Consider the following 18,884-nt stretch of genomic DNA (forward strand, 5'->3'; position numbering starts at 1 on the left):
CTGAGCGTGGGGGGAAAAAAACGGTTTAATGTATCAAAAACTGCCCACTCAGTTAATTTTAAATCACAATTAACTTACCCTGCATGTGAATGTTTTTTTTAATTTCCCAATGTTAATTTTAAACTCATTTCCCCCAATAGCATAGGCAAGCCTTTAAACATATTGGCTTTGTCGTACAAGCATTTCAATTACACTAAAAGATCATAAATCTCATTCCATACGTATATTCAATACTTACAATCTGGGGAAGGGGGGTGGTGGAAGTGAACTCTTAAAAATGACATTTTTTTTAGAACCTATTTAAAATATGTAATGGGTTGGTACAGACTAAAATCTTTTTCCATCTTCTTTTATGCCCCAACCGGCTATCTCCTCTTTACTGCCCACACATTTCTCCTCCCTCAGCTGCAGTTCTCCCACTGCAAAAAACTTTCCGTGTCCCGTGAAGCCATTCTGCTTCAGGCTGAAATCCAGTCATTTACGGGTCCCTATTAGCACAACATTTACTGGAAATCGTGCGATCTGGGGGCCTGCGCACGGAGAAGCGGCGTCTACGAGCACCACGCCGCTTGCTCCGTGACTCTGCCTCGGCCTCCCACGGTTCGGCAATTTCTGCTCTCTGAAAAAAAGATGTTTTGTTCCACGGCAAAACTCCCACGGTTGTGAAAATCAATCTTTACGTTTTATTATTATTTTTTCTTCACTCTCGTGCACAATAGCAATGCGCACCCTTCATTGCGAACCAATTTGACGAGCCAGTAAAATTGTAGATCGGAATTACGCGCGAAATGTGTGCGCGTGTGTGCGTTTTGTTTACTACGCAAATCTAAGCTTGGCAGAATTGTTCGTCGATGTGATGTGTTCACACACAGCCCTTTATTGGCATTTAATATCTCGTGTTACATAAATGTGCATTCTATGCAGTTTACCTTGCACAAAAACAACGTGCTGATTTACATTATCCACTGAAATGAAAACAAGCCTGAAGGTCTATTTGCCAAAGAGCATAGTTAATTTCAGTGTCACACGAGGAAATTAACTTGTACCTCACACCGCTTCTCACGTTGTTTTACTTGGCTCCTTTAAACTTGATTCTCCAGGCATCTCACATTTCCACTGAATCCTAATAATCTTAAGAACTCCAGGTTACACATCATCCGTAACTTGAGCGAGTGTTCTTTAGAAGTACTCCACCGCACTTCATAAAATAGAGCAAATTGATCGCGTACAAGTTACTCATCTCGCCAAGCTTAGCCGAGTCTCTGGTGAGCTGACAAGAAACACGAGAGCATATGCAACGCTCACTCTTATCCCGGCGATCATGAATTTACCGCTGCCTCCAAAACCAATGCTTATGCCCATTTTAGAGAGGTGCATACACCTGGGACAGCACTGCCTGCAATGAGTGACCAGTTCTGTGGTTAGAGTGCTGAGCAAAGCAGGAGGAAAACACGGAAAATGTGGCGTTTTGTGCGTCTGCAGATAAATCCCTCTCTGCCTGCCCCACTGGTCAATACAGCACAGTGCACGTGGGTTTATTATTCCCCCTGTTAAAAGAGCGCAAAATAGCAGCACTTGGCCTGGTGCAGGCGGCCCACACGGCCACACTCGAATGCGTGCTGTGACGTGGGCATACGGACACACATGCGGCATAATTTCCTCTGTCAAAGAATCAAAGTTGAAGTCATCATCACATAAGCGATAGAAGCCGGAAAATATGTCAGCTCTGGGGCTTCGGTGTAAGTTCGCCATGTGTGTTTTTTGCTACTTGGCATTTTGTTGTGTTTCAGCTTGTGTGTCTGTAACTCTCATACAAGTACGCACAGAGACAAAGATCCCTGGTATAGCTTATACTGAGTGTTGGGTCAAGTGCTGTTAGCGAGAGCACATGAAGGCCACTGCAGCGCATGGTGGTGGTGTGTGGCCAGGACCATGCTCGTTCATCTCTGTGCCGCCAGTGCTGAGATTTGCACACTGCAGCATGTGCTCATTTAAGGCTGAGTCTACCTGGGGGAGATCCACGACCGCTTCATATATTGGTCGTCACTGACGTTAGCCACAGCCAGCAATGCAACCCAGGTCACCGGGTTTGGAGCGCACCGTGCTAACAATGACACACCATCGCTCCTCGCACGCACAGCCTCACACGCACGTGCGCTAGGCGGTATGGGAGCGGTGCAGATGACCCGACTGTTATGCACCAGTGGTGCATGCACAGCGGCCGTGAGTCAGGATAAATCATCCTGCCCCCTCCGGCCCAAAAAACGATCAGCGATGCACACACACACATTATGCGCATATGCCTGCATGAAAGAATGAATGAAATCGGGGGGAAACATTCCCACACACGTTCGACCGGGGCGCTGAAGACGCGCTTTATTACCGCTATTACTATGTTTACGCACATTCGTGTTGTGCAATACACTCGTTTAATTTGCAATGCGTATGGGGGTGTTGCTAATTCCCCACGACGGGATGAACAAGTCCTGCCCGTGTCTCCGGATCATTACGATGCACCGCGCCGCTCGCCCTCTGCTGCGCTGTGGCCTCGATACGCCCCGTTCGATGACCTCCGCCAGAGTCGATCAGATGTTAAACGAATGACATTGGGCTGCTTACAAATTCGAGGGGAGGTGGGGGGTGGGGGGCAATGTGAACGTGGAAAAAAATAAAAATTTTGACCCAACTGTGATATGGCAGTGCAAGAAGGTCCGCCTCCTACTAACAGGCGATCCAGCTTGCGATGCTTTATTATATAATGTATGTTTTATACAATCTACACTCGATTACCTATATGTGTACACACACATATGCAAGCATGTATACAGTATATAAGCATGTATTTATGTATACACTCCGGGCTAGGCTTCTCACCGAATAATTTGCAGGTTGCTACTACACCGTCGTAGGTGGCACGTGACGAGTAGCCACGGCCCACAGTGAGAAGTTTACGAGATGTGGTGTGTCGCGGGAAGAAATATTTTCCACTGACCTGTTCAGACCTCGCTGGGGTTGAGCCCTGTGTATACCGAGCAAGTGTGCCTCGCTGTGCATGGTCGGTGGAGCGGCAGTGCCGTGGTTCGTGCATCGCGCTCCAAATCCGGTGGCCTAAGATCGATTCCTGGCCATTGCTAACATTAAATGAGTGTGTAAACTTTATCACTGGGGAGATAAAGGCAGCCAGGCGTGATACTGGAAAATAATTGGGACAAAAAGGAAAATAATAATAATATGAGTGGAAATAAAATGACAGCCTAAAATAAGTGCAGTAGCCTATTCATGATGCATTATTGTTAGCACTAGGGAGACAAAGGTGGCTGGATATGCATGGTTCTTGCTTCAATGTCCCCAGGAAAAATAGGCATTCACTGCCAATATTCTACTCAATAAGCCAAAGAAGAGATTTTCCCAAAATTCCATTATGCTTTAAAACGATATCCATCACGTGCACAGGCATAGTGCACACAAACACACATGAATAAGCGTTTGAAGTTTAATTAGCAAATAATATTCACGTTGCGCGTGCATAACATATTACCTCATCAATGACTGCATAACCATGCACGGTACCACAGTGCATGAAAAGAGGATTTCCAATTTGCTCACTGGCAGAATTGCAATTGATGTAGTGTAAAAAAAAACATTATTTACAGCCCTTGTCAATCCACTACTGTGCTGGATGAAGGCCTCCCCGAGCGGGCTGAAAAGGACCAATCCAAGTATCACTTGCCACTGACATTGGCCGTGATTGGTAACAAAACTCGGGTCGTCTGGTCCAAAGTACGTTGCGCTGACCACTCCGCCCCACCTCTCCATCTCACCTAGTGTACTGCATCACTCTAAACAAACAATTCAAGGAACTGGTATGGTCTGATGGCCCTTAATTAAAAGTGCAAGAAACCATAGCTTCGGTGTGACTTCAATCATCACCAAATATTTAATATACGAACACAATCAAATTTTGAGCTCGCTGGACGATGACCTCTAGCAATTGCTCCCTTTATAAATGTGACCTTTTCCTTTCGTGCGGGGTCTTCACAGATTTATCCAAGGGGTTGCCGCTTCATTGCTTCCCATCCCTCTACAACTTCATTGGTGTCAAAGAACCTCTTTGACTAGAGGACAGCCGATTCCTCATTACCGGCAAATGGGTGTAATGCTCTCGATGTGCGAGGGTTGGGGGGGGGCTGGGCATTTGTAGATAAATTCCCTCCAGGCTTTGGCTTGGCAAGTCCATCCGGGAGGAGCGAGCCACATAAACGAGAGCGCTGCCCGCCCCCCCCTCCACCTCCCTCCTCTTGACACTTCACGTATTACTCACTGCTAGCCTTGAGGCCATAGCCTGTTATGGGGATGCACTGCATCACCCGAGACATTGCTGGCAAATCAAAATACGCTGAAGCACCGCGACTTTGACAAGTATGGCACTCCTGAGCAACACTTGTCAACCTTGAGAAGTCACTTTACTTTTTATCAGAATGAAAAAAACAAAGAGCTCCTGTTTCTGCCGTTCACACATCTTGAATATTATTAGACTTATCGAATAGAGTGATATGTCATAATAATTATTCTTGTTATAGGGGGACGTAACATTGATTCCTGGCCATGATTAACAATGTTGGCGAGTGATATCTGAACCGGTCCCGGGCCCCGCTTTCACTAACCCGCGCTGACCAGCACGGTGAAGAATGATCAAGCAGCCCCCAGTTCACCGCTTATAAATAATACTATTTAACCACACGTACCGAACCAAACAACACCGCGTTTAATGATAATTAAAACGTGTTAATAAAAATGAATAAAATTGGAAGCCGCAAAAGATCCCTAGACATTAAACCGCGTCAGTATCACACATCACATACCTTGCCTAAAGACCTCTAATCTTCCGAGCCACGCGCCTTTAAACAAACCCCCGCACCCACACGGGGCGGCCACGCGAGAGCGGGGCGGGCGCGTGGAGGATTATCGCACTCGTGCACCACGGCGCAAGAGGCGGCGAGGGATTAGTCCACCCACCGCCCTTTGTCCGCTGCTTCCTTCCACTTCCACTCCCAGGGCGAGGTCCCTTTAACACTGAAGGGTGGAGGTGGCCCGGTGCCTCTGGGGGGGGGGGGGCTTAAATACCGCGTCAGAACATCGCTCTGAGATCCGGGGTTCGGATCTGGGTCTAAGGCGTCCATGTTTAAACCTGGTTCTTGCTGAGCTTGCCGAGTCGATGGCCTCAGCCCAGTCAACAAGACTGCTAAATATACCCGAAACATTACGCATTTAGTTTTTTTACTAATTTGGTAGGCTCTGCCATGCGACTAACACCTCTATAAAAAGGGAATGTGAGAAGGTGGCACCACCTTGCAACACGTTCTGACTTCAGTAGTTATGTGACATCATGTTCCCTTACATGGGGTGATGTTACACTGCTTCATGCAAGAGTTCCTTGTGACCCGGCATCAAATGGCACGATTGGGAGAGAAAAAGAACAAAACCTCAGGAAGTTTCCAGTGTTGCACGGTGGGAAGGGAAGCGCTGGCACTCTGTGGCGTCTGCTGGACCAGAAACATAAATACACAACTTTCTCTAAGGCTGGCTAGTGTAACCATTTGTAGCATTGTGCCGAGCGATGGCATTGCAATTCCCAGGCCGTGCCCTTATTTTTGCCAGCTCGCTTGACTTAAAGGGGCCAATGTGTCACGCACGCGGGGGTGCGCGCACGTGCGTGTGCAAAGTGCGTCCCCGTGTTCCTAAAAGAGTCCGGAGGTTATCAAAAACACCCGCAACAAATGTGAAATGCTCCCGAGTGAATTAGTTGCACTTTTGTACGAGAACCGTGTCGCATTGAAAAACCGCGGCTCTTCGCGCGCGGGCGGCACGCTCACGCCTAGCGCTTCACACGCTGCTTCTGCATGCCATCCACATTGTTCCATCGTTCTCTTGTGCCTCCTGGCATATGGTCGGCACTGTGTGATGCGCTATAAATGATCACGGGTGGACAGTGATGGTTGCCCAACACACAGGTGCGATGATTTTACAGCGGCGTGTTTTACAGTCGCAACTACGACCGTGGGATATAGCCTCGCACACGGCTTTTGTCAACAAAGCGACACCGGTGTTGGCAGTGAAATTCCCGCACTCGTAGAATTTACTGCCTCGTCTCGCATTCGGAAGGTCGCAAGTTCAAATCCTGCTTGGGGGGGGGGGAGGGGGGTGACTCAGCCCATCACCCCCCTCGGAATTGTTAAAATGAGTACCACTTCATGGGGAAGTCAACAGTGATTATGTTATGAAAGACTCCCCCCACATAGGAGTGTGAAATTTCCAAATAATAACACGGGGCTTCTCATTAAAAAAAATGGGCGACGTAGTGACACAGTGGTTAATGCACTGTGCCATGAACTCGGTGACCCTGAATCTGATTCCCGACCGTGGCTTGCATCGGTGGCACCAACCTAGTCCCCTACCTCATACGCCAACTTTACAAACTCGCATGGACCAACGTGGTACGGTCAAACAACCCTCACAAATGAAAGGCATGTCTAGGATCCTCATATAGCAGTGGATTGGTGAAGGGCTGTAAGTTATTTGATTTATTTCCAGCAAGTGGGGAATTGTATTCACTCGAACGGTCGGTGATTAGATGTTAAGTGTTTGCAGAGTGGCACACCAAGCAAAACATTTTGGAGGGAGAAAATCATTTGAGGAGACATTGTATAATTGTATAAGCGCACAACTTTATCTGTGATGAACGCTGCACTTTCCGTCGCTTTCATGCAGGGGGCGCTGCAAACCTACGCACCCCCTGCATGAACGACAGAGGTGCAGGAACAGACTTTTGATTACGTTGGAATCGATCTGCAGACGGCGGTCTTCTCGCACGGCCAGGAGCTCTATGTTGCCTTATCTCGATCCCGCAATCCCAAGCAGGTGAAAGTCCGCAGCGAACCGAACCCCCAGCAAGGCCATCGACTTATCGACTTAACAACGAGCGAAAATTCACACGAAATGTCGTTTTCAATTAAGTCTTCCAGGTGTAAAATTATATAAGCTTTTAATGACGAAATAAAATGATCTAATTCAAAACATAATACAATTCAAAGATGTTTCATTTTAAAACTTCAAAACGGAGCATCGGGTGCTTGCGTGAATGCGTCGTTCGTGTGCAACTTTTTTCGTGACTTTCCTGGCCGAAGACCACAAATGGTTGTGAGGGGTGCCGCAGGCACTCCCGAACAATCCCTAGTATAATATATACATGTAAAATAAATATCAACAGTTATCAATGATGTATTTACAATTTCATAAATGATCTACGACATAAAACAGCCGTCTAAAAATGCCGGGGGGGTGGGGGGTGGGGGGGGGAGAGGCAGGTGGGGGGCACTGGCCATTTTGACCCCCCCACAAACCCGTCCCTGCCTGGATGTGCCAATGGGTACTTGCTTGTATTAATCTCATGAAATACATTGGTTTAAAGTAAACTGAATTAATACAACCACGACCTCAATTTTATTTAAAAGTTCAAACCAACATGGGAATCGTTCTTGGGATTCAACGGAAATTCCGAAGGCTGACAGCCAAACTAAAGCACGCCAATAAGATGGCGGGCGGTGTGTTACAAGAAAGCGTGGACACCCACGCTTCAGAGGGAAACGTTCTTTCCTTCTGCAGTTACGCAGCTTCAGCACATAATTTCAAACACGTTTTTAATGGTTTATAAAGACATCCAGTTTCTCATCAAATTAGACCTTACAAAATAACTCTCAGATGGATCGTTAGGCCAGTACACAAGCTCTCTGTATATCGTCTGCGCAGCCTGACAAACCTCAGGGGTTACCATGACCTGGGGTTGCTAATCCTTTCCGTGTAGCTTAGAGTATAAAAATTTAAACATGACATCTGTCTCAAGGTGCATATCGGAAAACAGAAACATAACTGCAATTCCAGTGGCAGAAAGAGAATTAAATGCCACACCGTTTGGTATTGAACGATGACAAAGACACACACACACGTGACCAAGTCAAGATGATATCTGAACCATGATGGCAATTGTGATATCACAGTGTGAAAAAAATGTTTATTAAACTAATTACACGATACTATATGGTAAGAAAAATATATATACAGTTTTTCTACCTCAGTGACAGACATTGCCCAATTAGTCAAGGACACCTGAGGCAAAAGCTTTCGATATTAGGCTGTCTTGTGTTAATTCTATTTCTTTAGCATCACAAGTAACCTGATTTCTGAAGGCCATGGCCTCTCTCAAACCCTTTGAAATTAATTATCGTCTGTGTACGGGATGAGGCAGCTTGCCCGGCTACGCAATGAATCTGCTGTAATGTGATTTTCAGAGGGTCTGCTTTGTGAGACGCTCCCCTAATCAACTTCTCCTCCCTTCCCATCTCCCGCCGGGATGGAATTTGCATGAGGAGTGCAGATAAGCTGTTGCTGTGGGCACCTTGAACCTGTCATTGATGGGAGCCCAAACCCGTGGTTTGTTGCGCCTGTGTTGCAGTGAGGCGCAAGCTGCAGATATGCTATATTTAGGGCAGGACTTTTCTTTTGAAATGGAAGCCAAACCATTTGGAGAAATATAAAATTGCTAAACCCGAAATGTCACGCTGTGGCAAACGTTACGAAAATGAATGGTACCACAAGCCAGCACAACTCGTCATGTTCTAACTGTATCCTTGGGTTCATCTCTTTCATTTTCCAAATGTACAAGTACATGTGCTTTTAAAAATATTGAATAATGCCATAAATAACGGAATTGCTTATACAAGAAGTGTTTTTTCCCTTATGGTGATGAGTGTACGTTTATTTGAATAAATCACTCTGAGGGTCAGTACACATTCCCCTTTGGAAGGAGGAAAAGTGCATTTTGTTGAAGCCATTCGCAATTTTTTCCTGGCTGTATAGACCGGGTTTCCTGGCAGACCAACAGGGAAATACGAACAGCCCACCAAACTTCCGAGCACATCACCCCACCCCACTGGAAATCTTCTGGGAAACAAAAGAACATCCAAACTCAAGCACTTCCATCTTTAGTTTTACAATTTATTTGCCTTTTACCAGAGAGCCAGCCATGAAGGATGCTTATTTACTTTTTATGTATTTATTTTCCTACAAGCAAAAGAGTGCAGGCAGCGGCAGGCGCATCATGCATCAAGGACACGAGTTACAAATGTATTCATTTCAAAGTCCATCTCTTCCCTTGCATTGGATGATCAGCAAATCTAATATGAATGAATATCTGCAAGTAAGAGAGCCGTTGTAACGCTTTCACATTTTCATTTACACTTCAATCAGCGACGTGCACGGGCCCAACGTTAGGCTACGCTTTCTGCCAACGGAGTGAGATTTAAATTATGATGTTAATACAATGATGAATCACAGGTTCCATGCTACATTTATCACCACATTGAGAAAGCCAAGATTGTTTTTTTTTGCAATACATTAATGCGCATGAAATGAAATAGTTATTGTACCTTAAAGCAAAGCATTCCTGGATGTGTTGCCGCTTCTGCCGTGTATATAGATTGAGCTTCGTGCCCAAAAACACATAGAGATGGAAAATGTTTGTAAACTGTTGAGCGATGGGGCAGTTAAAAAAATTGTATCTCGGAAAAAAGTCAGAGCCTGGAAAATCCGCATTAAATTTTACATCATGGTATTTCCACTGAATTTTTATGCAACATGCACGGATCACTTCCCTGTCATGATGCAGACGTAGTGAAAAATCGTCCAATGCTCATGCACAAGTCTCGAAGTCTGTTCCCAGTTTCAAACCGCTAATTAAAAGTGTGCCAACTAAGGAGCCCAGAAAATGGCTTACGCTTGGGCAACGGTCGATTTGAATGTCGCATTAAGTGCAACGCGGACTGGGCTGGGTGACGGTTCAGGGTTTTCTGCCCATTAGTTTTCTGTCACCTAAAATTCGTTAAAGTTCGGTGCCAAACCGCATGCCCCGTGGAGAAAAATTTGCATTCCTGTTTGAAACCGACGAGCGCGCTTATCAATTCTGCAAAGCAGGAGGGCTTCTCTCCCACGCACTGTTGCCGCATTCCAAGTGATTAGCACAACAAGTCGGACATATTAAGTTATGATGCATAATTTTAAATGCATTTTGTATGGAAAATTAAAACCTACATTAATTGTTGTCATACATTTCACGGAATATTATTATTATGGAAATTATTTCGAACGAGCAGAGGGAAGTGCAATGAACGGTTTTCTGCACACCCTTTTATATTCGTCTAATTATTACACCTAGCTTTTATTTACGACTTGCAATTGTAACCCCCGTCAGCTTATACGCAATTCTGTCTCCCCAATGCGTGCTCGTTTTTATAAACAGCATTACGTACTAATTTGATTTTAAATATAAAACAATAAAAAGCAATCCGAACTGCATATTTCTCTCCCAAGAAAGATTAATACGTATAGTTTCTGCGACTGCGTATCGTTATCACGGAAATGCAGGCCGCTGGGAAACACTTTGTATGCAGTGTTTTTTGCAGGAAATGAAAACCAGGAGTGCTGACTGCTCATGAATATGGCCCATCATGCAGGACGAGAGGCAACATCTCTTGTCAAGCCCAACTGCCACGCTTCAGAGTGGATCACAAGCCCCATGTGCCGATACGTCGATCACTCACTATAATAGCGTGCGACGACACGCACAAACCTTGTCTTCTGCGCCAAAGGCATAGTTCGATCAGGGAACCCTCAAGACCTTCCCCTGCAATTGTGTGCTTAAAGGAACCCAAAAAAACACACACACCACCCTAGACCACTGCGCCAGTAATTGAACAGGCTTTCACTTTGGTGAAAGGCAACGCTGAAATTTTAGAAAGCCCAAGCCGGATCAATTACAGTTGCTTATCTGCTGTGTTTAAGAATCCTTCGATATTGCAGCACAGCTGCAATCCGTTAAATTCCGACATTGCTTTCCAAAGATAATTTCTGTTCTTTGTCCCGGAACCGTGTTTATAATGTCGTGACATGGGTCTCTGCAAATGTCCTGACATCTCATCTTAAAAGACGCTCAGGTCACGAGCCGAATTTCAAGGGGCCTTCAGACAGTAAAAACTTAAATACATTCGGCGTTATGCATCACCCACTGCTAAACTAAATTCGGCAAGCTTCGGTCCCACATACGTGACATTTTTTTCTTTTATGTTTCTTTTTGAATTCAACAATATTTTTTCAAAACCATTAAACCTTGCTCAGCAAACCATCGCCATGTAATCCGGGAGGTCTCACGCAAGGATGACTCAGATTAATGCGTTAAAAATCAATAAACTGTCACAAAGTGTCTATTTTTTTGCCGTTTTTGCTTTTAGTGATACAGCCCAAGTGTGTTGCTTTCAAGTGCTTCGCAAATCTGTGAATCTCTTCGATTCGCCCGTTACAGCTCTCAGTCGGCTGTGCATTAATGCGGTGGCTCCAAACCATATTTAAAACATGACCAATGAGCCCAGTGGGTTGTGAGTAGCAATTTGGGAGTCCTATGCATACAATTATAGGTGATGATGGCTTCTTAAGAGTACATTTCATGGTACTAATCCTTCACTAGAGGGTTGTTCTCGTGGGCTTTTTAAAAATAAATATCCAGATGGCTCTTCTAAATCTCGCAGCATTAAAGCTGAGTGTCTAGGGGGACTCTGTCTAACTTTTATACAGATATCCCAAAAAAGTGTCACGTCTTCCATCATCACAATTGAAGATATCCAGATATCCATGGGACATTGCCAACCATGTACAGTCTTAACGGATATATATCCGAACGACCCTGCCAAAATTGCCAGCTTTAACGCAAAAAAGTAGGACTTACTGCCAATGCTTCCAAACTCAAATGTGTTCTGAGGGTAAAGCTAATATATTTACAACTTTACAGTAAATATTGACCCCCTTCCAGAATTACCTTACATGGATGGTCTGCTATCACACGTAGCTGAGGCAGAAAATCAGACGCTGAAAAATATTTCCGCTCAAATGCAATGGGACTCGTAAAAGAGCTGATTTGAGCATGGACACCTTCAGTGCTGAATGTGTGGTCGGTTACACATGCATTTGCTGCTCAACATATCTCAGAAGCTAAGCAATGTTGAGCATGGACAGTGCTTGGATGGGAAACCACAGTGCATAACAGCTGTTAGAGGCTGCGGGGCTACATTTTGGCAGCAGAAGGACGTGCAGCAAAAGCCATTTGTTATACTGTACTTCTATTCTCCCTCGACTACGCTCCCCACGTGACATCTGAACTAGGCCTGGGCCCCCCAACTTCAGCGATCAGCAATGACCATTGTAGCCAAACAAGGCCCTAAAATCCACAGAGCATTGGTAGGGCCTCATCCAGCAGCGGATTGACAAAAAAGAAGTCTCGACATGCACACACGCACATTTTAATCTCATGCGTGAGTGCACGGGTGCGAGGGCAGAAAGAAGAAGAGCAATTTCATATCTGGATGTCTGCAAAATGCCACCAGACCACTTGTTCAAACTACAGACATTGCTGTGTACCGTAAGAATATGGCGCATCTGCCAGCCCTAATGAGTCACGCTTTGAGGATATGTTTTTTTAACCGTTGAAACTTTTACAAGCTTCTGATTGGCTCCTTTGGAATGCAGGCCCAGCAACCTCAGATGGGTTTTATTTTTCCCACACAACCAGAGCCGGCTCCAACACAAATAACAAACACGTGCAGCGTTACATAAGGCCCTGCCTGGCTGCACAACAGGTGTGAACAATTAACTGGTTACCGACCCGTGTATTTTATTTATATATTCCCATTGCAGGGGTGGAGCAAGTATCGGGGAAGGCCTCTCCCACTGCACGTAGCGAGGGAAGTTCTTGGCGAGACGACCCTTAAAAAGCATAGTCCTGAAAACAGTCGCCTCTTTTGAATCACAGGTAGGCTTCAGCGTAAACCCCACGGGAATTTGTGGCTAACACATAAATCCTATAACCTCATAGCAACATTGCAAAGGCCCCCCCACAGCTGGGTCTTTCATAGGACACACAAGTATATCCATTATGTGTGTATATTAACTCCGCTTAGCTTCCTTGCTCTTTCTTCGCGGGATAATAAAGCTGGATAACCTCATTTCGGTCATACATTGCCCACAGCCTTATATGCAATCTTGCGTTGTCGTGGCGCAGTGTCGTGGTGATCAGTCAGAGTGGCACGAGTTGCTTTTGCTCGTGCCAGAGAAAAAGAAATAATCCACGGGGCCCCTTAGTGTGGTCAAAAAAAACAAGGGCAAGGGGTGGGCTGCTTTCGGCGAACAAAACCCACGCAGCATCGCTCTCGTCGCAACGGCCTGGACGGTCAACTGCAATTCCCTCCTGCTCGACGCTGTGGCCCCGTCTCGCTTTTTAAATCCTTTATATTAAGTTCACTTGCTTGCTTGCTTGCGCGCTTACGACCGTGCAAATCTTTCGGTCGTTTTTTAACCCACTTCCCGTGATCCAATCGAGCTGACATTTTGCACACAGACTCGTTGTGCGTGGCAATTTATTTTCGTGAAAATATTTTCCAAAATGTTACACTTTTTAGGAAAAAATAAATTATATTTAATTACCAATTGCTTAATGGTGGCAGGCAATCATCTGACCCATAGGTGGCAGCCATCTCAAGCCAGAGGACGAGAGGACTCTAGCCGCCACGCATATAAAGGATTTATAGCGAAAAACTTTGTTTTTACGGGTTAATTTTTTAAGAAGGGTTCTGCTCAATAAAAAAAAACGACGGCACGTTTAAACGATTGCAAGGCTCTTTAGTGAGATCTGTAAATGATGAGAAATACCCATCGGAGTGGAATATGAATTAGTGTTGGCTGGAAAACGGAGGGGGGGAGGTGGCAGGGGGGGGCACACACACTCTGCAGTGGTAAGCATTGGTGGCTCTATTGTGCTGATGAGTCCTACTAATGAAGAAACTAGTCCACAGTTGTGCATCACTGCTGCTGTCAGTCGGTCATGTTGATGGTGATTTAAGACAAGAAGACCACAATGCACTCCTTCAGGAAATGCCATGGACACATGGCTGTTTGTGTGTGTTTGAAGCTTAAGGCTCTATGTGTTGTGTGTTTCCTTTGTTAAGTAGTGTTATAAACTATATGAATTAATTGTGCAGTGTATACACGGTACATATAATATATATTGTATTATATGCCGTATGTATGAACAATATACATATCATAGTATATATTATATTGTAAATACATATGGTAGGTAAATACAATTCAAGAAGATATTAAAATATCCATATGTAATATGTAAATATGTGTGAGTTTGTGGCCGGCAGTAAAGCAGTTAGCGTGCTGCCTTAGGAACCCAGCGAAATGAATTCCGATACCCTTTCAAGGCCAATGCCACTGACAATTTGCTGAACCGGTCCTGGGCCTGCCCTAGATCAACTAAGGAAGGCCACTGAAAACATCAGCGGCGAGTGATACCTAACCAGCAGGGTGAGCTTTGGTCAAACCATCCACGAAACCGAAATGTTGTGGGGAAGCAATCACCTAAGCAATGTATTGACGAAGGGCTGTAAATATTAACGAGAATGTATCAACGATAAACAGTTGGAGCGTGCGGTGTGTTGGGCCATGATTTATATTGAGTAAAAAACAAACAGTCATTGCTTTCATTGCTTTTATTTACCTATTTGGAGTGAAATCCCATAATGCGTGTGGTGAGCAAGCAGGCAGCTAAATCCCACGCGTGCATACGTGAGCCACAGGCGGCATAAGTGCTGCACAGCAGCAGTAGTCCACATAAGCATAAACGCAATTAGTATGGACCAATAACTCCTTTAGCCATCATAATTCGTTAACCCCAGTTAATTAGCAGCTCGGCGGACATGGGGTCAGAGTTAAAGCCGGCTACGATAAATTGGCTAGGCGAGTTAAAGAAGGTTAACAAGGCACTTGTCCACGGCAATGTGGCTTCCAGTGCTCCCTCTATTTGCTCACCACAACTGTTTCTTTGTGGCCATGATAAAGGCATCTTTATGCCAGTTACAAATGTGCACATTTAGGAGAGTCTTTTAACACGGCCAACAAAGCCACTTTTGTGCCATCACTGGGTGATGGAAGCACGCTAATCCAGACTGCTGCTACTGCTAACAGCGTCTAAGCGCTTCAACATATCGAGAAGGTAAAGGCGGGGCCCTGCAATTGCTTTCCCGACACCGCTGCTGGCGGAAGGGCCTACGCTGCGGGAATATCCAGAGAGCCCCTCGTAGAGGGTATATTGGCCTACTCGTCCGTGCTTGCCAAACGTCTTGGAACACATGGGAGGACTTGCACTTTACCCCACCACATGATCGACTAACTGTGGTGTTCCCAATTATAATACTGGGTGGACATGGACAGTGGGGGGGGGGGGGTTAAGAAACGTTCTCACTCTTTCAACTGCTGAGCCAGGAGGTGGGATCGAACCGGTGACCTCTGGATTGCACGTCCAAGCGTGCGAACCATTGTCATCGCAGCAGCAACAGCATCCCTCAAAATATTTTACGCTTGGTTAATAATAATAAGAGCAAATACTTATGACTGTCAAGAAAATAACAAGGTTACCTTTTACGATGGGGTTATTTTCTCTGACTGATGTGACGGGTGGACAGAGCATTGCTGTTACTGTGGGGAAATGTGCAAGTTGGATGTTGTTGCAGTCAAGGCCAAACCTCTTTCAGCTCCCCCTGCAAATCCATTATCAGGCGCTCGCCAATGGAACAGGTGCACGCCGTTTTAATGGATGCTGCACCTTCAGGCTTGCTCGATTATCAATTCAATTTCTTTTAACATTTAACCAGGCGAGGACCCATTGAAATACAATATCTATTTTTCGAGAGGGACCTCGTTATCTGCGCAAGAAATGTGCGGTCTGTCGGCATTTATTTATTCTCTGGCTAAGTTTACGTCTGAATTTTTCCTTTTTTGTCATGCGCGATTCTGGCTTTGGGAAGGGGCACTGCGTTGGGTGACGAGACTGGTGGCAGAATAGCAGCCGCAAGAGCGGAGAGAGTGCCCAAGAGGACCTGACCACCGTGGTCAGGTCCTCTTGGGCACTGTGTCTCGTGCGTCACGAGTGGGATTAAATTGTGGAGTCACAGGGCAGCGAGGAATAGTGGTGACGTTGATAGACATTGATATGCAAGCAGTGGAAAGACAACAGTTAATGGGGAGGTAAAAGTTACAGGTGGAAGGTGCAGCCTCGCAATTGCTCGTTCACTCCACTGCTGGCAAAAGGGCCCCCCCCCCCACAAGAGGGAGGTCTAGAGAACCCTTCCAGATGGTATTTTGGCCTCTTCTTTCACACTTGCCAAAAAATATTGGAAGAATTGGGAGTGCCCACACTTTACCTTACCGCACGTGACCTGCCGATCAATGAAGTTGCGGCGTGCCCATTTGTTTCTGCTGGCCGGACAGAGGCGGCGGAGATTTGAGAAACTTGCCCCACTGTTTCAACTGCTGCGCTGGGAGAAGGAATCGAAGCGACGACCTTTGCATTGCGACTCCCGTGTGCTAACCATCACCACCGCTGCAGCATCCCGGCAAAACAGCACCGTGAAGGATGGTCATGGCGTGGCGACGCCTTGACACGCAGCGGAGAACAGATCATGGACAATTGTTACGACGGTGCTGGTGGTGCAAGTGAATTACTGCTGCTGCGGCGGCACTGTGCGCGAACTCACGGCTGGCACAGCTTGGTGAGGTCCTGGTCGGTGGTTCCGGGCGGAAGGCCTCGTATGTACAGGTTGGTCTTGCTCAGGTGGTCAGCCAGGATGCCGTTCCCTCCGCCCCCAGCGCTGGTGCTGCCGCTGTTGCTGCTGAGCGTGCTCGGACTGGCAGGAGCCAGGGGGTGGCTGCTCGCCGCATATGGCTGCAGAGTAGCGGAGAGAGAGCGGAGGACACGGGGCACGTGGAGAGAGGCGGAGGGAGAGAGGACAGAGAGGAGGACAAGGTCAGGCATACATACAGCTAACGGTGTGTATGTGTACAGTAGGGTTGCTACCGGTTCCTGGCTTTCTCAGGGGGTCGTCTTCTTGTTGAGGAAGCTGTCCTGGGATATCTGCAAGTCTTCCTGGGACATTCAAAGTGCCGTTTTTTTGTCAGTTGCATTATAATACACCACTCAAGGCAATGCAATTGCATGCAGTTCTCCCCGATTCTGGTCTTGGGAGATATTCATATTTCAATGACATGTCGGTCCCAGTTTTTTTGCTCCTCAGGTGGAAACCCTTGTATACATCCCTTTAGGGGAATACCTAAAACATTACAGAACTAAGCGCTCTGTTAATTTCATGTAGGGTATGTTTATGTTAAGCCACGATTTGCCAATCACCAACATATAAAAAAACATATAAAAATAAAAAAACATCGTATAACCAGAGAAGCCTTATCAGGTATCAAGGTTCTTTGTCAAGATAGTCCCACATTTGGATGTTTTGCCAATACCTTTGTTTAGTTTGCCTTACATGTGAGATGATACGAGAGTATATGCACGGCCCTTTGTCAATCCACTGCTGGATGAAGGCCTCCCCAAGCCAATGCAGGTCAGGGGGTTATTTGACAACAATTCGACATGTTAATCAATGTCGGTTTGTAAAAGCAGGGACCACACAAGTGGTAGCTTATGAATAGAGTGCAGCAATGGATTTTGCTGCACTGCTCTCTGAGTTATAAAGTATTTTTTTTTCCAGGACACACTCCAATCAGGAGTTTAGATTCGGTTGCGTTCAGAATTAGATCGACGCAATGTTTGCGCAAAAATTTGGAAATGGTCAGGTGAAACTGGACCGACTGCGGTCGAATCTGAATGTGACCAATCAACAGTGGGTCACGTCCTGACCGGATTTTTCTCTTTTTACAATTCAACAATGAAGAATTAAAAACAGGCTGCAAGAATGATGATTTGTGAGCCTGTCCATGTGCACCTTTGTGTGTTTATCCCACCTCGCATGTGCGATGTGGCTTGCCTGGGTTCTATGGTTGTTTACCCACACAAGAGGTAAAAACATTCCTTCATTAAAAAGGCAACGGTCAAAACATCCCAATGCAGGATATCATTGAACAAGAGCAGCGATGCTCCTTGAATCCGTCTCCGGACATACACTGTCTACGCAATTCATATGAATTCAAGTCCAATGTATTGGGGTGGATCAAAAGACTGATCCAGGTTACAGCTGCTGAATTGTGCACCGGATTCGATGGGGGTTCAGAATCAGATACTGAGACGAATTCGTGGAACTAGCCGTGCACCCTCTACCAAATATAGTGACGTTTGGGAAAAAGACACTCCCACTATTCTGAGAAACTTGTCTGATATTTTAACGATGGGCACAAAGATTGAGAGTGGTTAAGCATTTCCGCAAGACATGTAACAATTCATCCCCCACAGAACAGAGTTTAATCTTGTTTTTTGCGCATATATATTTCTTTGTTTCTCATTTTTTCTCGGTACAGTTAGTTGACCACATTAGCCTAAATGTTTCACAAGCATATCATTAGCATACACTCAGCATACATGGAAACAATGAATTCGTACACAAGCCGATGGATCTACACGTATCATGAGCATACGAATTAGCGAGTGTAATGATGCATACATTCATCAATTTATATTGAGCCTTCTAGTTCAAATCGCATTTGTAAGAATCAATGTTTTTACGTGTATGTTTTGCGAAAAGCCTCACATGACACCCCTACAGCCACTAGAGGCCGCTACAATCACCGCACTATTTTAAAAAAATGTGGTTCTTGATTAAATTGCAAATTTGCATTGCAACAATGATTCAATCGTTAGGGAAGGCAAATCACTGCGCATCTTATAAGAATACATTTTAATCGATTAATCAATACCACATTAATTTATGAATACC

General features: G+C 45.5%; 1 protein-coding gene across 7 annotated transcripts in view; it reads right to left on the minus strand.

Annotated features, from left to right (window-relative positions):
- LOC144934524 (RNA-binding motif, single-stranded-interacting protein 1-like) overlaps positions 1–18,884 on the minus strand; it is a 276,390-nt gene that overhangs the window by 43,406 nt on the left and 214,100 nt on the right. For all 7 annotated transcript variants that reach the window (XM_078860394.1, XM_078860392.1, XM_078860390.1 and 4 more), the window contains one exon: positions 16,698–16,885. In XM_078860394.1, the coding sequence (XP_078716520.1) occupies positions 16,698–16,885 (188 nt within the window). The remainder of the gene's footprint in view (positions 1–16,697; positions 16,886–18,884) is intronic.

Source organism: Lampetra fluviatilis, chromosome 10, assembly GCF_964198595.1.
Source record: "Lampetra fluviatilis chromosome 10, kcLamFluv1.1, whole genome shotgun sequence".
Lineage (NCBI taxonomy): Eukaryota > Metazoa > Chordata > Hyperoartia > Petromyzontiformes > Petromyzontidae > Lampetra > Lampetra fluviatilis.